This window comes from Fukomys damarensis, unplaced genomic scaffold (genome assembly GCF_012274545.1).
Source record: "Fukomys damarensis isolate Sample0158 unplaced genomic scaffold, DMR_v1.0_HiC HiC_scaffold_14, whole genome shotgun sequence".
Lineage (NCBI taxonomy): Eukaryota > Metazoa > Chordata > Mammalia > Rodentia > Bathyergidae > Fukomys > Fukomys damarensis.
Window position 1 is genome coordinate 74,491,982 of NW_022900926.1, and position 22,380 is coordinate 74,514,361.

At 34.6% G+C, this 22,380-nt stretch overlaps 1 protein-coding gene across 4 annotated transcripts in view; it reads left to right on the forward strand.

The window, feature by feature from the left end:
* Atg5 (autophagy related 5) overlaps positions 1-22,380 on the forward strand; it is a 121,405-nt gene that overhangs the window by 17,269 nt on the left and 81,756 nt on the right. For 3 of the 4 annotated variants that reach the window (XM_033763454.1, XM_033763457.1, XM_033763455.1), the window contains exons 3-4: positions 5,594-5,721; positions 16,786-16,864. In XM_033763454.1, coding sequence (XP_033619345.1) covers positions 5,594-5,721; positions 16,786-16,864 — 207 coding nt within the window. The remainder of the gene's footprint in view (positions 1-5,593; positions 5,722-16,785; positions 16,865-22,380) is intronic. The other variant, XM_033763456.1, reaches the window with a different exon arrangement.

The window sequence follows — 22,380 nt, forward strand, 5'->3', positions numbered from 1 at the left end:
TTCCATCACAGTATTCATGTGATTGCAAAGCCTTTCTGGACCAAAACAACAATCTTCTGTAATCCTGCCTTTCTCAACTTCTTGCTTTTCCTTCAAAGCCAGACTTGAAAAGGTTGTGTATACTCATAGTCTTTCTCCTGTCTCCTACCCCTTAGTTCATAGAAATTGTATTTTCAAACTATTGCAGCGAAACTATTCTTGCCAAAGTCATTAGTGATTTTTTAATCCAACAAGGAGTCAGGTTTTGAATTTTCATTTGTTTGATATTTTTGGTTGTTTTCTCTACTTCAGATACTTTTGTTCTGCAGTGCTCCATATTTCTGGTGTTTCTTCTGCTTCTCTGGCTTTTTGTGATCTCTTGCCAGTTCTGTCCACTTTCTTTGTTCCTTAATGTTGGCATATCTTAGGGCTTTGCCTTCCTATTTTTCACACACATGCACATGTACACACACACACACACACACACACCACCACCACCAAAGCTCTTTAACACTTAGGTGTTTGTCAAGGATCTATATCTTTGCATCCCTCCTCAACCTATTCAGTTGCTAGAGATCCTTACTTAGATGTCTTAAAGGAAGTCAAAATAAATGTATTTGAAAACTGAACTCAACTTTACCACCAGAAAATCTGGTCATCTGCCATTTTCCCATCCTCTTTTGGCAAATGGCCCTGTTATTCATATCATTAATTAATTGTACCCAAAAGCTGGGAGTTACTCATTCATGCTTCTCTGATAATTCCTGACATTGGGTCAGTAACTTAATCCAGTTGATTTTACATCTCAGTGTCTCCCTGATTTACCTGATGTTTTTCATCCCTGCAACTGGAGCTTAATTTAGACCACCATTTAAAAATTGATGGATTACATAGCAGTAGTTTTCCTACTTTCAGTTTTCCTTTCTCTTCATTTTCTATTCTGTACTTGGAGTGATCTTTTCAAAATACTGTCTGATCTTGTCACCTGTTTGCTTAAAGCCTTTAGTGACTTTTTATCATCTTTGAAATCCTTACTGTAGCTTACAAAGTTCTGTGTAGTCTGACCCCTTGTTGCTTCTGTACTATTCTGTTGCAACTCTACATTTCTGTTGTATTTAACTTTTTAACAGTTCGCTCAGATGTGCCAATCTTTGTATCTCACCATCACTCTGTGCCTTTCAGCCTCTGTCTGGAATGGGCACAAGTATCTCCTACCTTGCACTACCTCATACATCCATACTTCTGACTATTTTGGTTCATTCCTGTTTGTTGTTTACTCTTGCCTTAAAATGTTTCCTGTCATATTCTGTTGAGCCCCTAGATTAAGTTAAATTACTTTGCTTACTTGCTGTTGTGACAGCAACATTCTGTAGTAGCATTCTATGTATAGTTCTCCTTGCCTTCATCTCTTGTATTTTTTTTAAGTATGTTTTTCATTTTAGCCTGTGTGCTTCAGAAGAGAAGGATTCTTTCTGTCTGATGTCCTGTCCCTGTTGCTTAGTATAATGCCTTATACGTTAGAGTGGATTACAGTTCTGGTATATTATATTTCTACTTTTGTTCTAGATAAATTTGTAATGTTTTCGTCAGAGGTGAAGGGATTTGATAGAGAGTCTTGCTGTATAGTCTAGGCTGGCCTCAGCTCCACTGTGGTCTTCGTGCCTTAGCCTCCCCTGAAGTATCAGGCCCAGCTATACCTCTAGTTTTGTATTTGAAAAATGTTGGGTAGAGTAGTACTTAGCATAAAGAAATAATATTATAGGTTCCTTTCCCAGAAATATATGTATTCCATGCTACTGAATCAAACCTGTAATTCCTTTTAGGAGTACTTTATACCTGTCATAAATTGAGGACTAAGAGATTGCATGGGACCTAATAATTAACATAAATGTGGTTAATGCTTTTCATATTAAAAAAAACTTACAGAACATTAAAGATTTGCTAAGTGGAATAATTGAGACAAAAGAACAAATACTGTATGGTTCCACTCTCATGAAGTACAGTACTTAGCATAGGCGAATTCACAGTCAAAAAATAGAATAGCGGTTTATCAGGACCAGGGAGAAGGGAAGACTGGGGAATTATTTATTCTTTTTGTGTTTGGACCAGGGATTGAACTCGGGGCCTTTGCATGAGTTGTGTCCCCAGTCCTTTATTTTGAGACAGGGTCTCACCAAATTACTCAAGCTTGGCTTGGCCTCATGATCTTCCTGCCTCTTCCTCCCAGAGTGCTGGCATTACAGGCATGTGCCGCTGTATGGAGAATTATATAATGGGTGCCAGATTTCCCTTTGGGATGATGAAAAAGTTCTGGAGATGGAAAGTGGTGATAACTGCACAACAGTGTGAATATAATTTATGACACTAGGGATGTAGCTCAGTGGCACTGCACCTGCTTTGTAAGCGCAAGGTCATGAGTTTGATCCCTGGTACCAAAAGGGGGAAAAAAAAAGGTAAGTTATGCTAGATGTACTTTACTATATTTAGGCATATATGCATGTATGCATGTTTTCTGAGACAGGATCTTGCTATATAGCTTAGGCTGGCCTTGAACTTGTGGTCCTCCTGCTTTAGCCTTCCAAGTGCTAGGATTATCAGGCATATGCCACCATGCCTAGCTTATTTTACCACATTTGAAAAAAGAACTTCAAGCCAATGAAATATACCTAAGAAAAACAGTGAGTAGTATAGTCTAGAGACAAAGGGCAGGGTGATGTCATTTCAGTTATTTTCATATAGTCATTTTTTAAATTTTAAATTTATTTTTTAGCATTACTGTGGATATTTATGTTAGTGATTATTCCCACTGGCAAATATCAAACAGAAGATTCCAACTACATTTCATTGTGGATTCTGCCTTATGGGTATTTTTTTTAATTACCATTTTGGCTTTTGCCACACTTACTCTTTAGCATTGGATTCATTCAGAAAATAATATGTATCTCTGTCAAGCAAACACTATTTTGGGCAGTGGGAATGCAACATTGAACAGACCCAAATCCCTGACTCAATGGAGGTTACATTCCTATTTATTTATTTATTTAGGCTAGCCTCGAACTTGCAGCCATCCTGCTGCCTTGGGCTCTCGAGTGCTGGGAATACAGGTGTCCACTGTCCTGCCCAGCCTTGGAGGTTACATTCTAATTATCTTCATTCTTTATTATTAAGTAAACTTTATTTTGCGAATATCATTTGTGAATTCTTCAGCAACTTTGCCTGAGTGTTAGCTGTGTAACACTTTTCAAAATTAAGAACTGATAGCAGGCTGGGCGTGGTGGCACATGCCTATAATCCCAGCACTCAGGAGGCTGAGGCAGGAGGATCTGTGAGTTCCAGAACAGCCTGGAGTACATAGTGAATTACAGATTAGTCTCAACTACATAGTGAGACCCTGTCTCAGAAAAACCAACCCCCCCCCAAAAAAAATAATATCATACTCTTTATTCATGATGTGTGTCTCTCTTCTTGCAATTTCCATTGGTTAATATTACTCTTTGAGAAGTAGGTTTTTGCTAAGTAATGCTGAGTGGTCATTTAAAATTGAAGTTCTGGATTTACTAATAAGGACCTTACTAGATTAGACTAATAAAATACATTTTTTATTTTTAGGAAATGACTGATCTCTATGCTGTTTTGATTTCTTATAAACTTACATGTCACACCCATTTGATTATTTTTTTCAGCTTTAATTGAGTTTATTGGTACATTTTAGGGATACAGTACAGTTACATTCATTGTTGGGATCTTGTACCTCTACATGACAGGTCTTGATACTCATTTTTTCCCCTTACCCCTGCCCTCCTTTCACCGCCTCTTCCCCTCCCCATCTACAAACACTTTATTTTCATCTTTTCATTATCTCACATTTTTTTCTTTTCCCTTATTACCCTTCCCCTATCCATCCCACCTTCCCTACACCTTTAGCCCCCTTCTTCCCATTTCACAATGTCAGTAATCTTATTAGGATCTTATGTATTATTGCAGTTTATTCACACCAGAGAAGCTATTCAATATTTACACATGTGACTTACTTATTTCACTTAGGAGTATATCTTCAATATGTATCCATTTTCCTATGAATGAATCTATTTTCTCATTCTTTATGGCTGAGTAATATTCCATTTTATAGAAAAACCACATCTTCTTTATCCAGTTTCCAACTGATGGGCAAATGGGCTGTTTCCAAGTTTTAGCAATTACAAACTATTTGATTATTTTTTTGTTGTTGTACTGGGGTTTGAACTCAGGGCCTTCATAGTGAGATATATCCCCAGCCTTTATTGCTATTATTTTTAAATTTTGAGACAGAGTCTCGCTAAGTTGCTAAGTTGTCCAGGCTGGCTCCAACTTGCTATTCTCCTACTGCAACCTCTCAGAGTTCTGTGTACAACTGTGCCTGGCTTTATTCTGTCATTTCTGAAAAACTCTAGTGACTCTTTTGTATAATATCGTATGATTTGTCAAGTTATTTAAGCTCTACATAAAACAGATGACAGTTCTTTCTGTTTAAAAATTAGTGCCTTCTCTTACACATATTAGTTTCCATTCCTTTGCTTCACTAATAAGTTTTTTATTTATTAAAAAACATTGAATTTTTAAAAACAAACATTGAATCCAAGTTTCTCCATAGTATTTAATACCTTTCATTTCATATAAGTGTATGCCACCTGTTTCCCTCCTGTACTTCTATATCCCTAAGCCTGTCGTGGTCTCCTAATTGGGACCTCTTACCTTGGATTTCCATGACTAAATATCAGTTTCATCCACTAGAAATCACTATTTCTTTGTATACATTTGCTAACCCAGTTCTCCTTCCTTTAGTAATGAAAAGACATCACCTGGAATAATGAGCCTGACAGATGGTTCAGTTAGACTAACAAATGCAAGCCTTGTGAGGGGAAATAGTGGGGGAGGCAGAGAGAGAGAGAGAAAATGAGTAACAAAATAGTTTTACCACCAAAAGAAGACAGTGGTTAGGAAAGCAAAAAGTGACTAGAGTATCTGATGCAAAGGAGGAAAAACATCAAATTTCCCCCATTTTGTTTATTTCTGGGTTCATAAATCATGACCAGTTTTGAAAACTCCTGTTTTCTCTCTGGATTTTAGTACTGGGAGGAAAACACAAATTTCCTTCATAGTATTCCAGTTGAGGCTTTATCTAGCCCAACATTCTTCATAAACTTCCAAACATGGTGGGCCAGTTGTGAGAGTCTGATTGATAAATCAAGGTATATATTAGAACGAATTAATTAGTTATCTTCTCCTAAAAGATGAATCAACTCAGGTGAATTGTTTTAATTTTAAGTTAAATTTCACAGAACTGTTAAGTATCCTAAATAGGATGATATCCATAATTATATCATTTCTATATAAAGTGTTACAGAAAAGATAGTAGATTTTCGTCAGTTATTTTAGGCATATATAATATCTTTTAAATGACTTCATAAATATTCAGACATGTTAATTAGCCTTTGATTTTCTGTTTAAAAGCATTTGATTTTGTTTGGGATAGTCAATGTAAAGAACATGGCTGTAAAAGATTTAAAAAACCTATTTAGTATTTCTTTTGGAAAAAACTAGTAAATAAATATGATTTTACAAATTTTCATTTCAGTTGCTTTTGCCAAGAGTAAGTTATTTGACGTTGGTAACTGACAAAGTGAAAAAGCACTTTCAGAAGGTTATGAGACAAGAAGATAATAGTGAGATATGGTTTGAATATGAAGGCACACCACTGAAATGGTGAGTGAATTTTTCTGCATTATTAAGCATTAAGTATATTGTAGCTTTAAGAAGGTATAGTGCCCTAAAATAGTCATTAAAAAGGTTCTGTTAAGAAAGAAATCACTAGTTTAGCTCATGAGTGAGGTTTCAGTCATTATTAAACTATTTTATTGAAAATATTTATGCCTTCTATTTGGATGCATGGATGACTTGACAGACTCACTTATTCTCAGCAATTGATTTTTAAATGTTAAAATATTATTTGGTTCTAGTTTTTTTCATATATATAGAACTTTGATATAGACAAGTCATCTATGACATGTTTCAATTTTGTCTCCAGAATATTTGTAACAAAACTACATGAACATGAGTAAATTGACATCATTCAAATTAATTGCCACTTTAGTTGACCACTGATACTTTGGTTTAGAGCATTTAAAATATTGTTTTTTTCTGCTTTGCATTGCTTTGCTTTGCTCTGCTTTGCTCTGCTTTCCTACCTCCTCTCCTCCTTCTCCTCCCCTTCCCCTCCCCTCTTGTATGATACTGCGGATTGAACTCAGGCCTTCAGGCATATTTAGGCAAGTGCTCTACCACTGAGCTATGGCTCTTGTCCTAGTTATTTATTTATTTGTTTTTTTGTTTTGAGATCTTAGTAAGTTGCCCCAGCTGGCCTCAAATTTGTAAACCTTTTGCCTCAGCTTCCTGAGTAATTGCAATTATTTGCACCACCATTTCTGGCCTAATTTCCTCTTAATGTGAAAAATAATTTGATCTTGTGTCATTTTTAAGAAGTGTATTGAAAATAAATCCTAAATTTGGGCTTATCCACACATAAATGATTTTTTTTGGTACTTCCTCTGTTTCTGGAAATTTTATTCACTATGTTTTCAAAAATATGTAATGAAACTACAGAAATCATAATGAGAAAGATCTGGAAAATGTATTTCAAGGTGTGGTGGAATGTAGGTAGTCAGATGCTGCCATTTGCATGCAATTTAATGTAAAAGATATGTACTAAGACAAGATTTAGATGAAATTTCAAAAATACAGGTGGGTTAAAAATGGACTTGCTCTCAATCTTGGAATATTAAAATGAAGGACAAAAAGGAAGGAAGCTAGTTAGGTGTTTAATGCAAATGGAATAATTAGCAAAAGTAAACTTTGGAGCTCACCTTGTGCTGATGAAATCTTAAAAGTATACTTTCGATTTTGGCTTAGAAATATAAGGTTGATATTTTATATTGAGTTATGGGTTAAGTCTTTCATCTTTTCAGGTGGTTCTGGGAAGGGATGACAGTTGTTTCATAGTACTATTAAATCGGTATGTAACAGTGAGCTTCATGATCACATATAAGACTCATTATGATTATTAGATACTTCTAGAACTCAGCAAAGGTAAAGCAGTTTTCTGTTTACTTTTGTTTCAAAAGAATTGGAAGTTTTAGAATGGGAAGGTGGTTTTTTAAAAGTGTAGAAGGAGCAATGATCAGAAGAGGGAAAGGCAGGAGGGGGGAAGGATTGTGGGTGAGTAGCAATAGTCTATGGTTCTTGATGGTTTAGTTAGACTTTTAAAGAATTTGTGTTACTAATAGAATTTTTCAGTTTTATCATTATAAAGCCAGATTTCTCAACAGAATTATTGTTGATATTTTTAATTGGATAATTTGTCATTGTAGGGGCTGTCCTTTACATTGTAGGATGTTTAGTTGCTGCCCTAACTTCTGCCCTCAAATACCTGTACACTTCCCCAGTTACGATAATAAGAATTGTTACCAAATTTCCAGGGAAGGGGAAAAACTGCTCCTAGTTGAGAAACTGAACAATTTAGGAAATTTTATCTTGTAAAATAAGTGCTAAGTCCTGTCTTTCAGCTGTGTTTTAGTCTATTTTCTGTGGTGGTTATTATACATTCATTATGGTTTGTTTTATCTTTGATTCTATATATGATATCAATAAATAATATTTTTCCCTCTTACTGTAGAACAGTGATTTTTGGCTTAAATTTACCATGGTCCTACTTTGTCAAATTTATTCTTTCTGGGTGTCTTTTATTTGCAAATGAAAATATTTTTCTTTTTAGAGAGTTTGTGTGAAAGTAATTGTATTAAAGTTTTAAATTCTATCATTCATTTATTCATTCTGGCATTGGGGATTGAACCCAGTGCCTGGTGTATGCTAAACCAATGCTTTGCCACTAAGCTATAGTCCCAGCTCTTTTAAAATTTTATTTTGAGACTTGGTCTCACTAAGTTGCCTGTGGTGGCCTGAAACTTTCAGTCTTATTTCCTTTGCCCCCAGAGTAGCTGGGATTACAGGCATGTTCTGCCATACCTGATGCTTCTCAGTTTCTTTTCTTTTCTTTTTTTTTTTTTTAAAGCTACTATTATGGTGAAAAGTCAATCCTCTACAAATTATCTGTATCAAGAATAAAGTAGATAGGGCCCATCACTACAGATTGTATACTCATTAAGAGATAAGGAGATAATGTACTTTAAGCAACTTTTGTGCATAAATTCAGTAACTTCGGAGAAAGAGACCAATTCCTGAAAACCCACAAACTACTAATAAACAATGTGAGACAGACAAGATGAATAGATCCAAACATAAAAAATTTGAATTTGCAACATTTTGTTTGTTGTTTTTTAAGACATCGTTTTTTTATATAGTTGAGTCTGACCTTGAACTCATGAGGTGTAGCCCAGCCTGGCCTTGAACTATCAGTGATCCTCCTGCCTCAGCCTCCCTAGTGCTGATATTACAGGTGTGTGCCTCCATGCCTGGCCTTGAATTTGTTGTTAGAGGGTGGAGGTTGCAGGCTTGTGGGAAGTAAGAGTCCTGGCTGAAATAATTATACCAGAAATCTTTGTCTAACATTTAAAGAGGAATTAATACCATTTTAATAGCATTTTCTAGAAAGTTCAAGAGGACAGAACATTTTCCAAATCATTTTTAAGGCCATTATTCTAATACCAAGTAAGACAGTATAAAGAAAATAGAAAACACAATCTCATGAGTGTGACATACGAAAATCTACACTAAAATATTGGCAAATTGAATCCAACAGTAAATAAAGTTAACTGCATACTGTGACCAAATAGGTTGTATTGAATATATGTAAGACTGGTTCAGCAACAGTCAGAAATATTGGAGCCAACTTGTGGTGTGCACCTGTAATCCAACTACTTAGGAAGTGGAGGCAGTAGGATTGCAAATTTGAGGCCAGCCTGCAAAACTTAGTGAGACCCTGTTGCAAAATAAAAACTTTAAAAAGGATCTGACTATGTAGCTCAGTGGTAGGGTGTTGAATCTCCACTGCTGTAAAATAAAAACATAAAAGAAAAAAAGAATGAATTACAGCTAGAAGATAAAAAAATTCATATTGAGCATTCCTAATCTGAAAATCTGAAATGCTCCAAAGTCTGTTATTGTTGAGCACTGACGTGACAAAAGACAAAAGTCCATCCGGGTCTTGGATGCTGGGTAGTAGTAGAAATGCAGGTGCAGTGGGGCTGGGCTGTCATTTAGTGGCAGAGTGTGTGCTTAGTGTGCATGATGAGTTTCATCTCCAGCACCACACACTTACACATAATGCAGGCTCACTAAAAACAAGTATGTAGACTTGCACACATAAGTATGTAAAAGTGTATATGAAATGTAAATGAACTTTGTGTTAGACTTGGATCCCACCCCAAGATATCTCATAATGTATTATGCAAATATTGTAAAATCCAGTCTGAAACACTTCTGATCTTAGGCTTTTCAGAAAAAAGATAATTCAGCCTGTATCATATTCAGCCTATAATGGATTCACAAAAGCTGTTGACAAAATTCAACACATTTCTCGTGTATTCCTCCTTTCCTTCTTCTAACTTCTAGCCTAAGTATCATCTCTTTCTTCAGTCCTTTGACCGAAAGTGACCATTTGTATTTTTCTGCCACCTCAGTACTGTATCTGCTTCCTTTTTTTGTCATTTTGTCTCTCTCCTTCCTTCCTCCCTTCCTCCCTCCCCTTCTCTCCCTCTCCCCCTCCTCCCTCCCCCATACTGCTTATGGTTGTACCTGTTTAAGTATCTTTGTGGGATGATTGAGCATCCAGGATGATTTCAAACTCATGAACTCAAGGGACTCTCCTGTCTTAATTTCCTGAGTAGCTGGAACTGTAAGGCATGTGCCACTATGCCCAGCTTTGTTTAAAGGTCTTAATTGGCTTTATTTTCTATTCCAGAACCACAACACTTCATTCTGTAGAGTGTTTACCCTTGCTTTTCTTTATGAAGTCAGGGCTCAAGTAAATAAGCATGCAGGACTCATGCTCTGAGAGTTCTATTTCAGAGCTCTTTCTACCACCTACTGCATTGTTTTGAAAAATTTCCCCATTTTGTTTTGTTTAATTCAGTAATTGTTTATGTTAGTTTGTCAAACTAGAATAGAAAAATAAGAATAATTCATGCTCTCTAAATGGATTGTTGATTTGTAGAGCATCCAAGAAGGTTTTATCTGATTATATTAGAACTTTGTCCTTGTGGTTTTTTGTATCATCTTTTCTTTGCTTTGTCCCTCCCTCCCTCCCTTCCTTTCTTTTTTCTTTTGTCCTTGTCCTCCCTTCTCCCTCCCCTCCTTTTCTTTTTCTTTTATTTCTTCCTTCCCTCTTTCCTTTTTCATCCATCTGTCCATGCTAGAAGGAACCCAAGACCTTGTGGATACTAGGCAAGCACTCAAAAAAAAAAAAAATTACATGTTAAGTACAGAATGTTGATCTTACTTAAAGTATAAGATTTTCTTATTTTAGACTAATTTGGTCAGTCAGTAGAGGGTGCTCTTAACATTATACTTTAAGGGATGAAATTTGTTGTTATTAGAACTTACATATGCTTAATTTGTACTTGTTATTTTCATAATTATTTTAAGAGAATGGATCTTAGATTTTTTTAGAAGTACTTTGTTAATAAATGGTTTAGATTTTAAATGTTCAGGTAAAAAATACAGAAAAAGTTTCTCTTTTTGTGAACTATAATACAAATATACTGGGGGAAATTTTACTTTGTATAAACTAAATTATTTTCAAGATGTGTTGTAAAAGAAAGGAGTCAAACTACTTTTTTGAATTGAAAAACAAAGCAAAATTGGTGTTGAACTTAAACATAGATTTATTATGTAATAATGACAACATTTAATACTATACTTTCAAAAGTACATTTTAGTAAAATGGTTTTAACATTTAATCCTAAATCCTACACAGATTCTTCTCATTTCCAGTCTTTTTTTTTTTTTGTCTTTTCCTGTCATTTTGGTAAGATTTTTAATTTTTTCTATACATTTTTGAAATAGAGCCTGTATAACACCTTTTGTGTGTGGGGGGGTGTCTTTTTTGCGACAGGGTTTTACTGTGCAGTTCAGGCTGTCCTTGAACTCACTTTGTAGCCCAGGCTGGCCTTGAACTTGTGATCCTTCCGCCTCAACCTCTTGAATACTGGGATTACAGAATGTGCCACCACACCTGGGCCCTTGCATAGCATTTTATTCATTATTTTTCTTTGTTATTTTATATTTTTTCATATAGAAATATAGTTAGAGGGCTGTGAAACATACTCTACAACAGTTTGTATTTGTGCAACATATAGAGTAAGGCAAATTGATAGTAATCTTAAATTACTTGAGCTTGCAATTATAGTTACATCCTCATTCATGAAAAAGTAATCCTGTTTCCTGTGAATCACTAATGTAGTAAAATTTATTTTAATGAAATGGCTGAAGCAGTAGTACTAGTACTGGGATGATTCTTTTAATACTGATTTTATTTTGTTTATGTCTTTTTTTTTTCCATTACTGAGGATTAAATTCAGGACCTTGTGCTTGCGAAGCAGGTGCAGTACTACTGGGCTAAATCCCTGACCCCTTTTGATGCTGATTTTAGAAGACTAGATAGCTATCTGAATGTAGATTTTTAGAGTGAATTCTCTTCTGTTATATATAATGAGCATATTATTGCTATGCTGTGTGCTAACGTATATATATATATATATGTGTGTGTGTGTATATATATATACATATATATATATATTAGCAATATGAATAAATAAATCAAGCAAAGAAACATTATATATTCATTTTGAGAGCAGAATCTCATAGTCTAGAGTGGTATGAAGAAGAAAATTTGAAAATAAACCTAGCATTTCTAATGCAGTGATCTTTTTTTTTTCCTGTGGGGCAATAGATCTTTTTTATTAGTACTTGTTTGTATATAATGATTATTTTCATTCTGGGTAGTTGGTATATGCACTAGACTAAGATGTCTGGGTTCTCTTTTGGGTTATATATATACCAGGTTGTAATCCTTGCCTATTTCCCTTTCTATTTAATTTAGTTTAGATATTAGAAGTAGTAATGTAATAGCTCAGTAGCTACATTATGGTTTATTTACAGTTATGACTTATGTGGTTTGTGGGCTAGGGGTCTTCTGACAAAATTATGTTTAAGGGAGTTGTGCAAATTAGTATTTTTGAAATCCTTGATGTAAACCAGATTATAGTATATGAGAAATTAACTATTTTTGATTTTTGCATTTTCTTTTATAAATCTTCCTGAATCTTAATGGATCCATCAGAAATAGTCAAAGAAAAACTAACTCAGATTATATCTTTGAATATAACACCTTTTTTTCCCGGTACTAGAATTTAAACCCTTATATGTGCTAGGCAAGCACTATACCACACAGCTATATCCCCAGTTAGAGGATATCTTTGAAGTTAATATCGTTGTCATAATCATTTAAACATAAACATCTGTGTTTAGCCACATGTAAGCTCATAGGATGTTTTAGGAGCCATATTTTAAATTTCTACCAATCCTTTGAGTACTAGATAAATAATTTGCTTTTCAGAGGACAGTGAACAAACACACACGTTATTTTGTAAATAATTTAGAGAAATTAGAATAGGGGTTAGTGTTGTACATGTCAACTTTATTAGAAATTTTAATTTGCATTTAAAAGAAGCAAATTCAAGTTTTTTCATATTTTCCTGATTTTCAAGGGAACAGAAATGTACAATATCTTTGGAATATAATTAACTGTTAGTTGTCAAATATTCAAATAGATCACCAAGACGTTCTTCCTTACCATTTTTCCTGCCTTTTCTTGCACTTACCAGCAAGAAAAAAAGTGAAGGGAATTTTTTTCTTTTTGTTGTGGTGCTGGGGATTTAACCCAGGGCTTAGCATATGGAAGGCAAATATTCTACTATTTCGTTATTGTCCCATCCCAAGAACTTTTACTGTCTTTTAACAGCGCATAATTTTGTTATAAATATTTCCTTTTTTATTTAGTAAAATAGAACTGTCTGTCCAATACATTTTTTTCCCACTTTCTATGCTGTCAGATTGCTTCCAGTTATCTTTGTGTTCAAATCTAGCTTATACCTATTATCAAGTAAATTATAGAACACAAATGACATAAAAGGTGAATATTGTCATAATTCCATTAAAGTGGAATGGTCCAAATTCTTGTCATAAAATATTGTGTAATGAAGTGTTATTTTGTTGAATGACTAAATTGATAATACTGTATGATTGTTTTGTTCTTAGAAATATGTTCATCTATTAGTTCTTGTTCTGCAGAATTTATATAGGACATATAATGACTCATAGTCTGAGATTCACTTAAACCATCATTTTCACCATTGTCATTTAAGTTCAGGGTACTAACTCTCTTTGTATGCATTTTCTGATTTGTCTAATAAATATGAAATATCTTCCTTTGTCAGTTGTCTCCTCTTTACCTACAGGGAGAAAATGAGAAATTTTGACATTTTTGTTTCTGTTAACAGTATGTAAAACCAGATTCCTGAGATGATGCCTACATTCTTATTTTACTCTTTCTTCAAAACTTATGTAATACTTTAGTTAACACAGTAAGAAAATAGAAAAGTGCATTATTGTATCATCCTTCAGGTATCTCATTCTTTCCAGTTCTTATTATTTTAGGCTTTTTCACTATGATTCAGAATAGCTACAGAATAGTGATTTCAAGAAATCACTAAGACCCTATAATAAATCCGAGATTTATAAAAGGGCCTAGTGCAGTTGTGGTGAACATATGGCACATGGGTCACAGCAGACTGTTTGTATCATTGAAAGCCCTAAAATGTTCGCCCTAGTAGATACGGATGGCAGTTGTTAGACAAAAAGATTGGTTTTCTAGAGTGAGTTTTCTCTGCTTATTGAAAGGCCATGAAGAAGGAATAAAAATTATGACACATCGATCTTTAAAATGTTTAGAACTACTCAAAAAGAAACTTGGAACTCAAAATTTGGTCCACTAAATCCTTCTGTGTTTAATATATTAAGTATTTGTGGCTCTTTGTTGATTTAAACATCTAACAGCTATTACCTACTTTGTTTAATATTCGCAGTTTTTTTTTATACTTACTGTATTTTTAAAATATATCTTTAAAAAATTTTAAATTTTTATTGGTACATGCTTGTAGTACATAATAGGTATTGTATTCATTGTAGGGAGTTGTTACTTTATGTAAATGAGTCTTATGTTGAACTTGTATTATGATCCAGATATTTATCTAAGATTGTTGTAAAGATATGTTTGATTTCAAAGGTTTTAAACATCTGTTTGTTTGTTTATTTTTCAGTGCTAGGACTTGCACCTAGGGCCTCGCATATACTACACAAACCCCCTAACTAAGATATATCCCCCAAGTGCTGCCCCTGCGTTTTTTGTTTGTTTGTTTGTTTGTTTGTTTTTCATTGGGGGGGCACTGCGGATCAAACTCAGGCCCTTTCACTTGCAAGGCAGCCTGCCATTTAATTTTAGAATTTCATTTGTGAATGACAGGGAATACATGAAATCCTGGATTCTCAGTCATTTATGTTATTTCAGGCAAATCTTACCTAATAGATAACCTGTGTAGTAATTTTCTTAAAGTTGTTTTAAAACTTTGGAAAGCCATGTATTTTGTCAATTTTGAAAGTTTTAAGTTTTTATTATGATTGCCAAGTAACTAACTTTATTAGATATGCACATTCATTCTTAACTAGTTTTAGAGAGACATTCTAAAAAAATAGATTGAAGACATAAAAAGGATTTGTTTTGTAGAATTGCAATGCAGGTTTGTGTGTGTGTGTTTTATTTGTAGTTCTGGGGATTTAACACAGCCATGTGCATGCTAGGCAAGAGCTGTACCACTGTGCTACATCTCTAGCTCTTGTACATTTTTAATAGTGATTAGATACAATTTGTAACTCATCTGTAGTGCTGTATATTTGGTAGTCTAGTTTTTGACTGGAGTCAGAATTTTCCCTAGTTCCAAAATTTTTCTAGTTCCAGTTATGCAGGATTACGGTTAAATGCTGACTTTCAAAAGAGTAGTTTAAGGTTATTGAGATGCAACCACAAAGAGAAATATAACATGTGAGACTAAAACTACTTACCTTTTAATTTTACAACAGTGCATTTATCCTAAATTCATTTAAAATAAAATACATGACCTTTAGTACATGTAAGCAAAGAAATACATATTACCTTGTTCCGTCTGTCCTTCCTTCCTTCCTCCCTCCCTCCTTCTATTTTTCCTTCCCTTTCTCCCTCCTTTCCTCCTCTTCTCTTTGCTTCCTTCTTTGCTTGCCTGCCTGCCTGCCTGCCTGCGTGCCTGCCTTCCTTCCTTCCTTCCTTCCTTCATCTATCCTAGGGATCAAATCCAGGTACTCATATATGCTCGGTGATCCTTCTGCCACTGAGCTACACTGTCAGTCTCCCTAGCTGATATTTGAATCTTGCTTAGAGTTACTTATTTTGAAGGAAATTAGATATTTTACTGAAAGCTCTTTAATCCAAAAGTAACCAATACATTATACAGAGGAAACAGGAGTGAATCAATCTATCTTTCTACCTTTGTTGGGATTATTATGTAATTCTGATACACTGAGTCAGCTCAGTTTAGATTTTTTAACACGCTGAGTTTAAAAATTATTTGTCAGGCCAGTGATGTAACTCAGTGGTGCAGTGCCTGCCTGGCAAATGTGAAGCCTTGAATTTGATTCCTGGTACCCAAATTGTCCGTTGAAATCTGTAAGGTTTGTATTTTTCATATTTGTTTATAGTTAAGTGATATGATTCACTGTGAATAGTAGTTATATGAGGAAACATTCTTTTATTTAGAAAGTCTAGATCTATTGTTTTAGAGTTCTTAATTTTTTGTTTGTTTGTTTGTTTATTATGGTACTGGAGATTGAACCCAAGGCCTTCACCCTATATCCTGAACGCTTTTTCATTTTAAGACAAGAAATTGTTGTGTTGCCCAGTCTGGTCTTTAAATTGTGATGCTCCTGCTTCAGCCTCCCAGAGTCCTAGAATTACACACATATGCTACCATGCCTGTCTTATTATTCTCTTTTAAAAAATGAGTTAGATGTTACAAGAATGTTTGATGTTTGGGGAAATGTTGATATTTATTATTCTGTTAGAAAAGCAAGTTATAGGGCAAGTTGTAATGGATATTTCAAACCTGTATTTAGATATGTATGTGTAGGTAAAAGACAGGAAACTAACAGGCTATAATGTTAACAGGATTAACCAAAGAATAGGTGATTTGCATGTTTTCTTTCTACCCCCTAAAATTGGGTCTTAAATCCACAGCCTCATACATGCTAGGCAAGCATATTGTGTGCTTTTTGTTACTTAACTTAATTCTTAGAATTTTCTAAAATCCTGTTGTATTAAAAGTAAAAAAAATATTTAAATAACTGAAAATAGTTCTCTACTCTGAATATTGGGATGATAATTTGATATTACAGTATTATTACAGTTCATAAAGAATGCCTTCCTGTAAAGCTGTTGTGTATATTGATGTTTCTGTGGGAAATTATTGGTTAGAAGAAAACCAACTGATGCCTAGAAAGTGTATTATATTGCTCCAGAAGGTGAATTATATAAAATGTTTAGTTGCCATTAAAGTCCATGACATTTGATGTTAAAACATATGATTAAAATTTGTTTTGGAGTTGTAGTTATTATTTTATATATTGTCATATATATTTGTCTCACTTAAAATAATACTCTTTTATTTTTAGGCATTATCCAATTGGTTTGCTCTTTGATCTTCTTGCATCAAGTTCAGCTCTTCCTTGGAGCATCATAGTACATTTTAAGGTATAGTTTACCACTTTCTGTTATCCCACATGTGATACATAATAGAGTAGAAATTTTTAAAAAGTGAAATTATTTATTGCCATTCTCATGACACTCTCAGTTGCTAAGCTTCCATTAGTGTTTGTTTATAAAATATTTTTTGATTTCTTCCTAACTTTGGGCTGAACCATTTAAACTTTTAGTTTGGATGGTGTGAAGATAAAACTACTTCAGGTGCATAAGGGTTAGGTTTTTATTTTTAGAGCTGAATATACTGTTTTGAAAACTGATAATTGTTTTGAAAATATATGTGAATTTAAAAAATTCAAATAGAACAGAATTCCTGGATATGGATGTGGACATGGAGTAGAAGGAGAGACATATTATTGAGTAATTCTAAAGCTATATTGATTGAAGGAAGAGAAAGTTAAGATGGAAGCCCAAAGATTTGATATATCTTTGTTCTGAGAAATGTTTATTTCTGTACTTTCTAATACCTGGCTAAATATAATGTGGTCTAATTTTAACTCAGTATGTAATAAAATGCTGAAACCTTTTTTCTCCATCCCCCTGCTTCTGCTCCTCCATACATATCCCCCTACCTCCATGCCTTTCACAAACACCTTGGAAGAATTAGAAAATTTCTCTTAGTTGATCACTTACAGTGATTTTCAAGTGGTAACAGGCAGTGGGAGGGAGGCATGCAGAATTTGAAAAAGTCATTTAGATATGTTTGCTTTCCTGTATGTGTACCCATACAAAGCTACTGCTTAAAAGTACCTCATCGTTTTTCATATTGCCTTTCCTTCCACCTTTACTGTAATTGAGACTGTGGGTCATTGGAACTTATTATTTCCCTGTATATGTTCACTAATCTGCTTTGCACAGTACTATGTTATTATAGATTATAGTTACCATGGAGCCTTTCAGATAAAGCACTTGACTCTGAATTTCACTTATGTCAGTGTACGCAGAACAAGGGCTGCGTTTATATACAATTTTAGTTCAGATGGTGTGAAGATAAAACTACTTCTGATACATTAAAGGTAGAGGTTCTATATCGCCTGACCTGTCTTTCCTGTTAGTGATGTAAAACAAGAATATACTGCAATGTTTAGGTGGTTGATTTTTGAGTATGTGAGAAATGTACTCTAAAAATCTGTGATACCAATGTTCAGGTTAGTCACAGCGGTCTGTTCATTAAGTCAGAAAATATGGAGGCTCTGGAGTATGTGTTCTTTTTAAGAGTTTTTGTGAGTGACCAACACAAGACATTAACACACTCATATTCTTAAGGTTGCATAGCTGACACTAAGTCTTTAGTAATTACTGATTGAATGAGTCAGTGGATTGTAACAACAACAGAGAAGGCTAAGGATTACTTCTGTTAGAACAGTGCAGTGAGCCTCAAAGGACTTGGGCAAGGGATCTGAATCTGTTTCCATAATGGTATTGAGATGATACTTATTCCACTTTGTTAATATTTGCACTGTTGTTTAGAAGCAGTGGTGGTTAAAACTGCTATAGACTTTAGCACAAAGCAAAACTGGACACCAGAGTCCTGGTGGTCATTGTATTCTTCATATCCATGTACTTGAAGTATAAAGAGTACTGCTTTCTTTAAGACTATTCTGTGTGAAGCAGTACAATTATTTTTTCATTTTGGTGGAGATGGAACCCAGGGCCTTGCACATGCTGTACAAGTGCTCTAACACAGAGATAATTCCACAACTATTATTAATTATTATTGATCTTTCTTTTCTTTGTGGTAGTGCAGATTAAACCTAGAGATGCTCTACTACTGAAGTACATCCCCAGCTCTGTTTAAATTTTATTTTCAGACAGGGTTTTGCTAAATTGCCCAAACTAGCCACAGACTTGTTCCCTTGCTCAGCATCCTGAGTGGATAGGATTACAGGCATGTTCCCCCATACCAGGTTTAATTACTATAATGTTGACCCTACAGTCCACATCTTTGTAGTATCTTATGTGATAAAATATGAAGTACACATAATAAACTTATATTGCATGCCAGATATGGCTGTCTTGAGGAAGACATTCATTGTTTGATTTTCCAGCTGAACACCATTATTTTACTGAAATAGTGGCTGAGAGACAGACTTCGGTAGTTCAGACTTTTTTAAAAAAGACGTTCAATGTCATGATGATATATTTAGCAGTGAACAGCATGAGTGCAAAAAGTCTGCATTAAAGCCCTTTGTTGGAATGCTTTATGCTTTTCACAGAACAGAAACTAAAACAACTTGCTGTACAATTAATCACAAATATAGTCCTCTAGGTTTTTTGCCCATACACATGAGTATTGTCTAAAACATGTCTTCTTTGTAGCAGATAGTCCCTGCCACCATTGTATATGGCTAACTTCACAAATCTGTGGTATCCTGTAGCTTCCCTGTTATTTCTCTGGCTGTGCTCTCCTGCTAAACCTTGTTTCCTGGGATTAATCAAAACCTTCCATTTCCATAACTACTGCTGCCATAGCCACCTTGATTCTGTGGTTTGTAAATTAATATCCTTCACCACCGCAGGGGCCAGAGCTTCTGCCTTCAAAGTTTCATTCCTTCATGGGCCCAAAATTTGAAGATTGTTGTAACTGCCAAACTCACGTTTAGCTTCTTTCATCTCCAATATTGCCTTGATTGTTACCAAGTGTGTTGTGGCCATCTCCCTTGCCACAATATCCACCACCACCACAAGTTCCACCAAAGCCATCTTGACCATTGAAATTTTCTCTTTGACCAAAATCGTCATGGCCACCAAAACCACCCCCATGACTGCCAACAAAGTTTCTAGAACTTCTTTGTTATGTAAAGCACTAACCATCTCTTGTTTCAACAGAATGGGCTTTCCTGCTTTACTGTTGTGGCCATTTACAGTATGTATTTCTGAATGATATTTATGTCCATATAGTCATAAAATTTTGTATAAACATAGCTCTACTTTCACTGCCTATCAGTCACAATTTCAGTCACTAAAGTTTTCCAATACAGTTCTTGTAGGTGATACTCTTTAATGCCTTCTTTAATGCCACCAACAAAGATCTTTTTCACAGTTAAGTGGACACCTGGACTTAGAGAATCTTTCCTTAATCAGCTGTCTTTGGTTTTTCAACTCTTCCCATCCACTTTGTGTTGCCTTGCACTACCTCCACAGAGATATATGTGACAAGCCCTAAGCCCTTGGAGTATTTGATGTTTGGATCTCTCCATGAGCATTCCCTGCTTTTCAGCATAGTTTCTCAAATGCATCAGTTGTTTAAAGCTCAGCCTTCCAATAAAAAGCTTCAGCAGCCTGGCAGTCTCTTTAGGAGACTCTGATTTAGACACAGTGGCAATGGGAAGAGGGACTAATGATGCTTCCTTGGCAACATCTAGGAGCATTGAGGAATAAGCTAACAAATGTATGCCAGACGTTTTATTGACAGTGGAGTCTCACTACACAAAAAGCAACTGATAATATTTGTTGTCAGAGATAAAATTTGAGCATTTAAGTGAAAATTAAAAATTTGAAAAACAAATATCTGCCACTATTAGTATGACAGCTTTATTATTCTAAAAGTATTTTCTGATGATATTGATTATATTTTAATACTTAGTTTTTAAACATTTTCATAAAGTGAAATAGATTAACATATGAAGAACTACATAATTTAGTGAACATTTTCCATATGACCAATGCATGATCTTCCAGAATCATGCCTTGTCTAAAAGACTCATTCAAAGTGCGCTGTTAGACTAAAGAATTTTAATGTAACAGTATGAAATGTTCTCTGGTATGGTTTTAGATTTCATGTTGGTATCCAGACAGTATTTGTTCAATCAGGTATAGCATTGAAGAATATCCACAAATTTGAAAAGACAATTAAAATACTGCTTTTTTGAAATCTTTATTCTTTTGGGTGTTTTGAGACAGGATCTTGTGCAGGTCAGGCTGGCCTCAAAACAGCGATCCTCTTGTCACAGCCTCCTGAGTGCTTAAGGTTACAGGCATGAGTCACTATGCCTGGCTGCTTTTTCCAATTACATATTATTATGGTACTAAATTTTCTTTACTTTAGCCAAAAAAAAAAAAAAATACTATAGAGCATTGTATATGGAAGCAAATGAGATACTGTCTTTACGACGATATAAAAGATAACAAAAATGTAAAATAATGCTAGTCCCTCCCAATAACTCACACTGAGCTACATCCTTAGCCCTTTTTAAATTCGTTTTTATTTTGAGACACTAAGTTGTTGAATTGCCCAACGTTGGCTCAATTTTGTGATCCTCCTGCTTTAGCCTCCTTTGAGTGCTGGGATTATAAGTGTGTACTACAACACCCAGCTCATCACCCTGTTTTTTTGTTGTCATTTCTTTTGTTCTGGAAAAGTAATTTTTTTCATGAAGATGAGATTTTTTTTTTTTTAACATTTAATGGATTTCTTTCTTTCTTTATTTTGACAAGACCTTGCTTTGTACTCCACGCTGGCCTTAAAACGTGCTATATGGCCTAGGTTGGCCTCATATTCACTGTGTAGCCTAGGTTGGCTTTAATGTGTTTATTTTTGTTATCATAAATGAATCAATACTATTGAAATGTCTTGGTTCTAATTTCTAATTAAAAACAAACTCTTTGGGTGCCTTATTAGGTACCCAAAATTTATTAGAGAAGTCAAACCAAAGAATCTTATAGGTTGTAAGGAGACATTTTAAGTTTGCACAAGCCACCAGTGTCTTTTGGCTGCTCTTCAGTTACTCTTTCTGATCCTGGTTGTGTTGGGGGGAAATTATTGCCCAGATTTGCTTCCCTGCATACTATACTAAGTTCTGTTTAGTGTTGTGTCATGATCTGGCTTAACCCAAAAGCTTTCTTTATGTGTGTAGTTGATTGTGTGCACTGATTTTGTTGGCCTGCCTCATTGTACTGACTTACAGATTTTGATTAATTATAATCCAACTGAGTATGCACTGCAGGTAGAAAACCAATGCTTTTAGTGAAGAAGAAAAAAATAGTTTGATTAATAATTTTATATCAGTCTTCCAGCATTTATTTTATCTTCTATGATGTAGTCTTGAATATGCCAAGTGATATTTTAAAGAAATTTATATTTTTATTAATACATTTACAGTACATAATGACTACATTATGATGGGGAGTTGGTACATTTATATAACACACCTTATTCTTTCTGGTTCTTCTTCCCCAACTTCCTACTTCTTCCCTCTGTCTCATGGTCCCCTTCCCTTTTGAAAAAAAAATCTTATCTTCCTGCTCTTTGTATCTTTATTTTGCTCTTTAATTATACGTTGGGTTTCTCATGTAAGAGAAACCATGCAATATTTAAGCTTGCGTATGTTTGTGATTCATTTCACTTGCCATTATGGTCTGAAGGTACTTTCATTTGCCTACAAATGACTTGAATTTATACTTTATGGTAGAGGATTCATTGTGTATAAATACCATAGTTTCTTTATTCATCTTTTGATGGACATACAGTATAGGCTGCTTCAAAGACTTAGACACATCATGAGTTG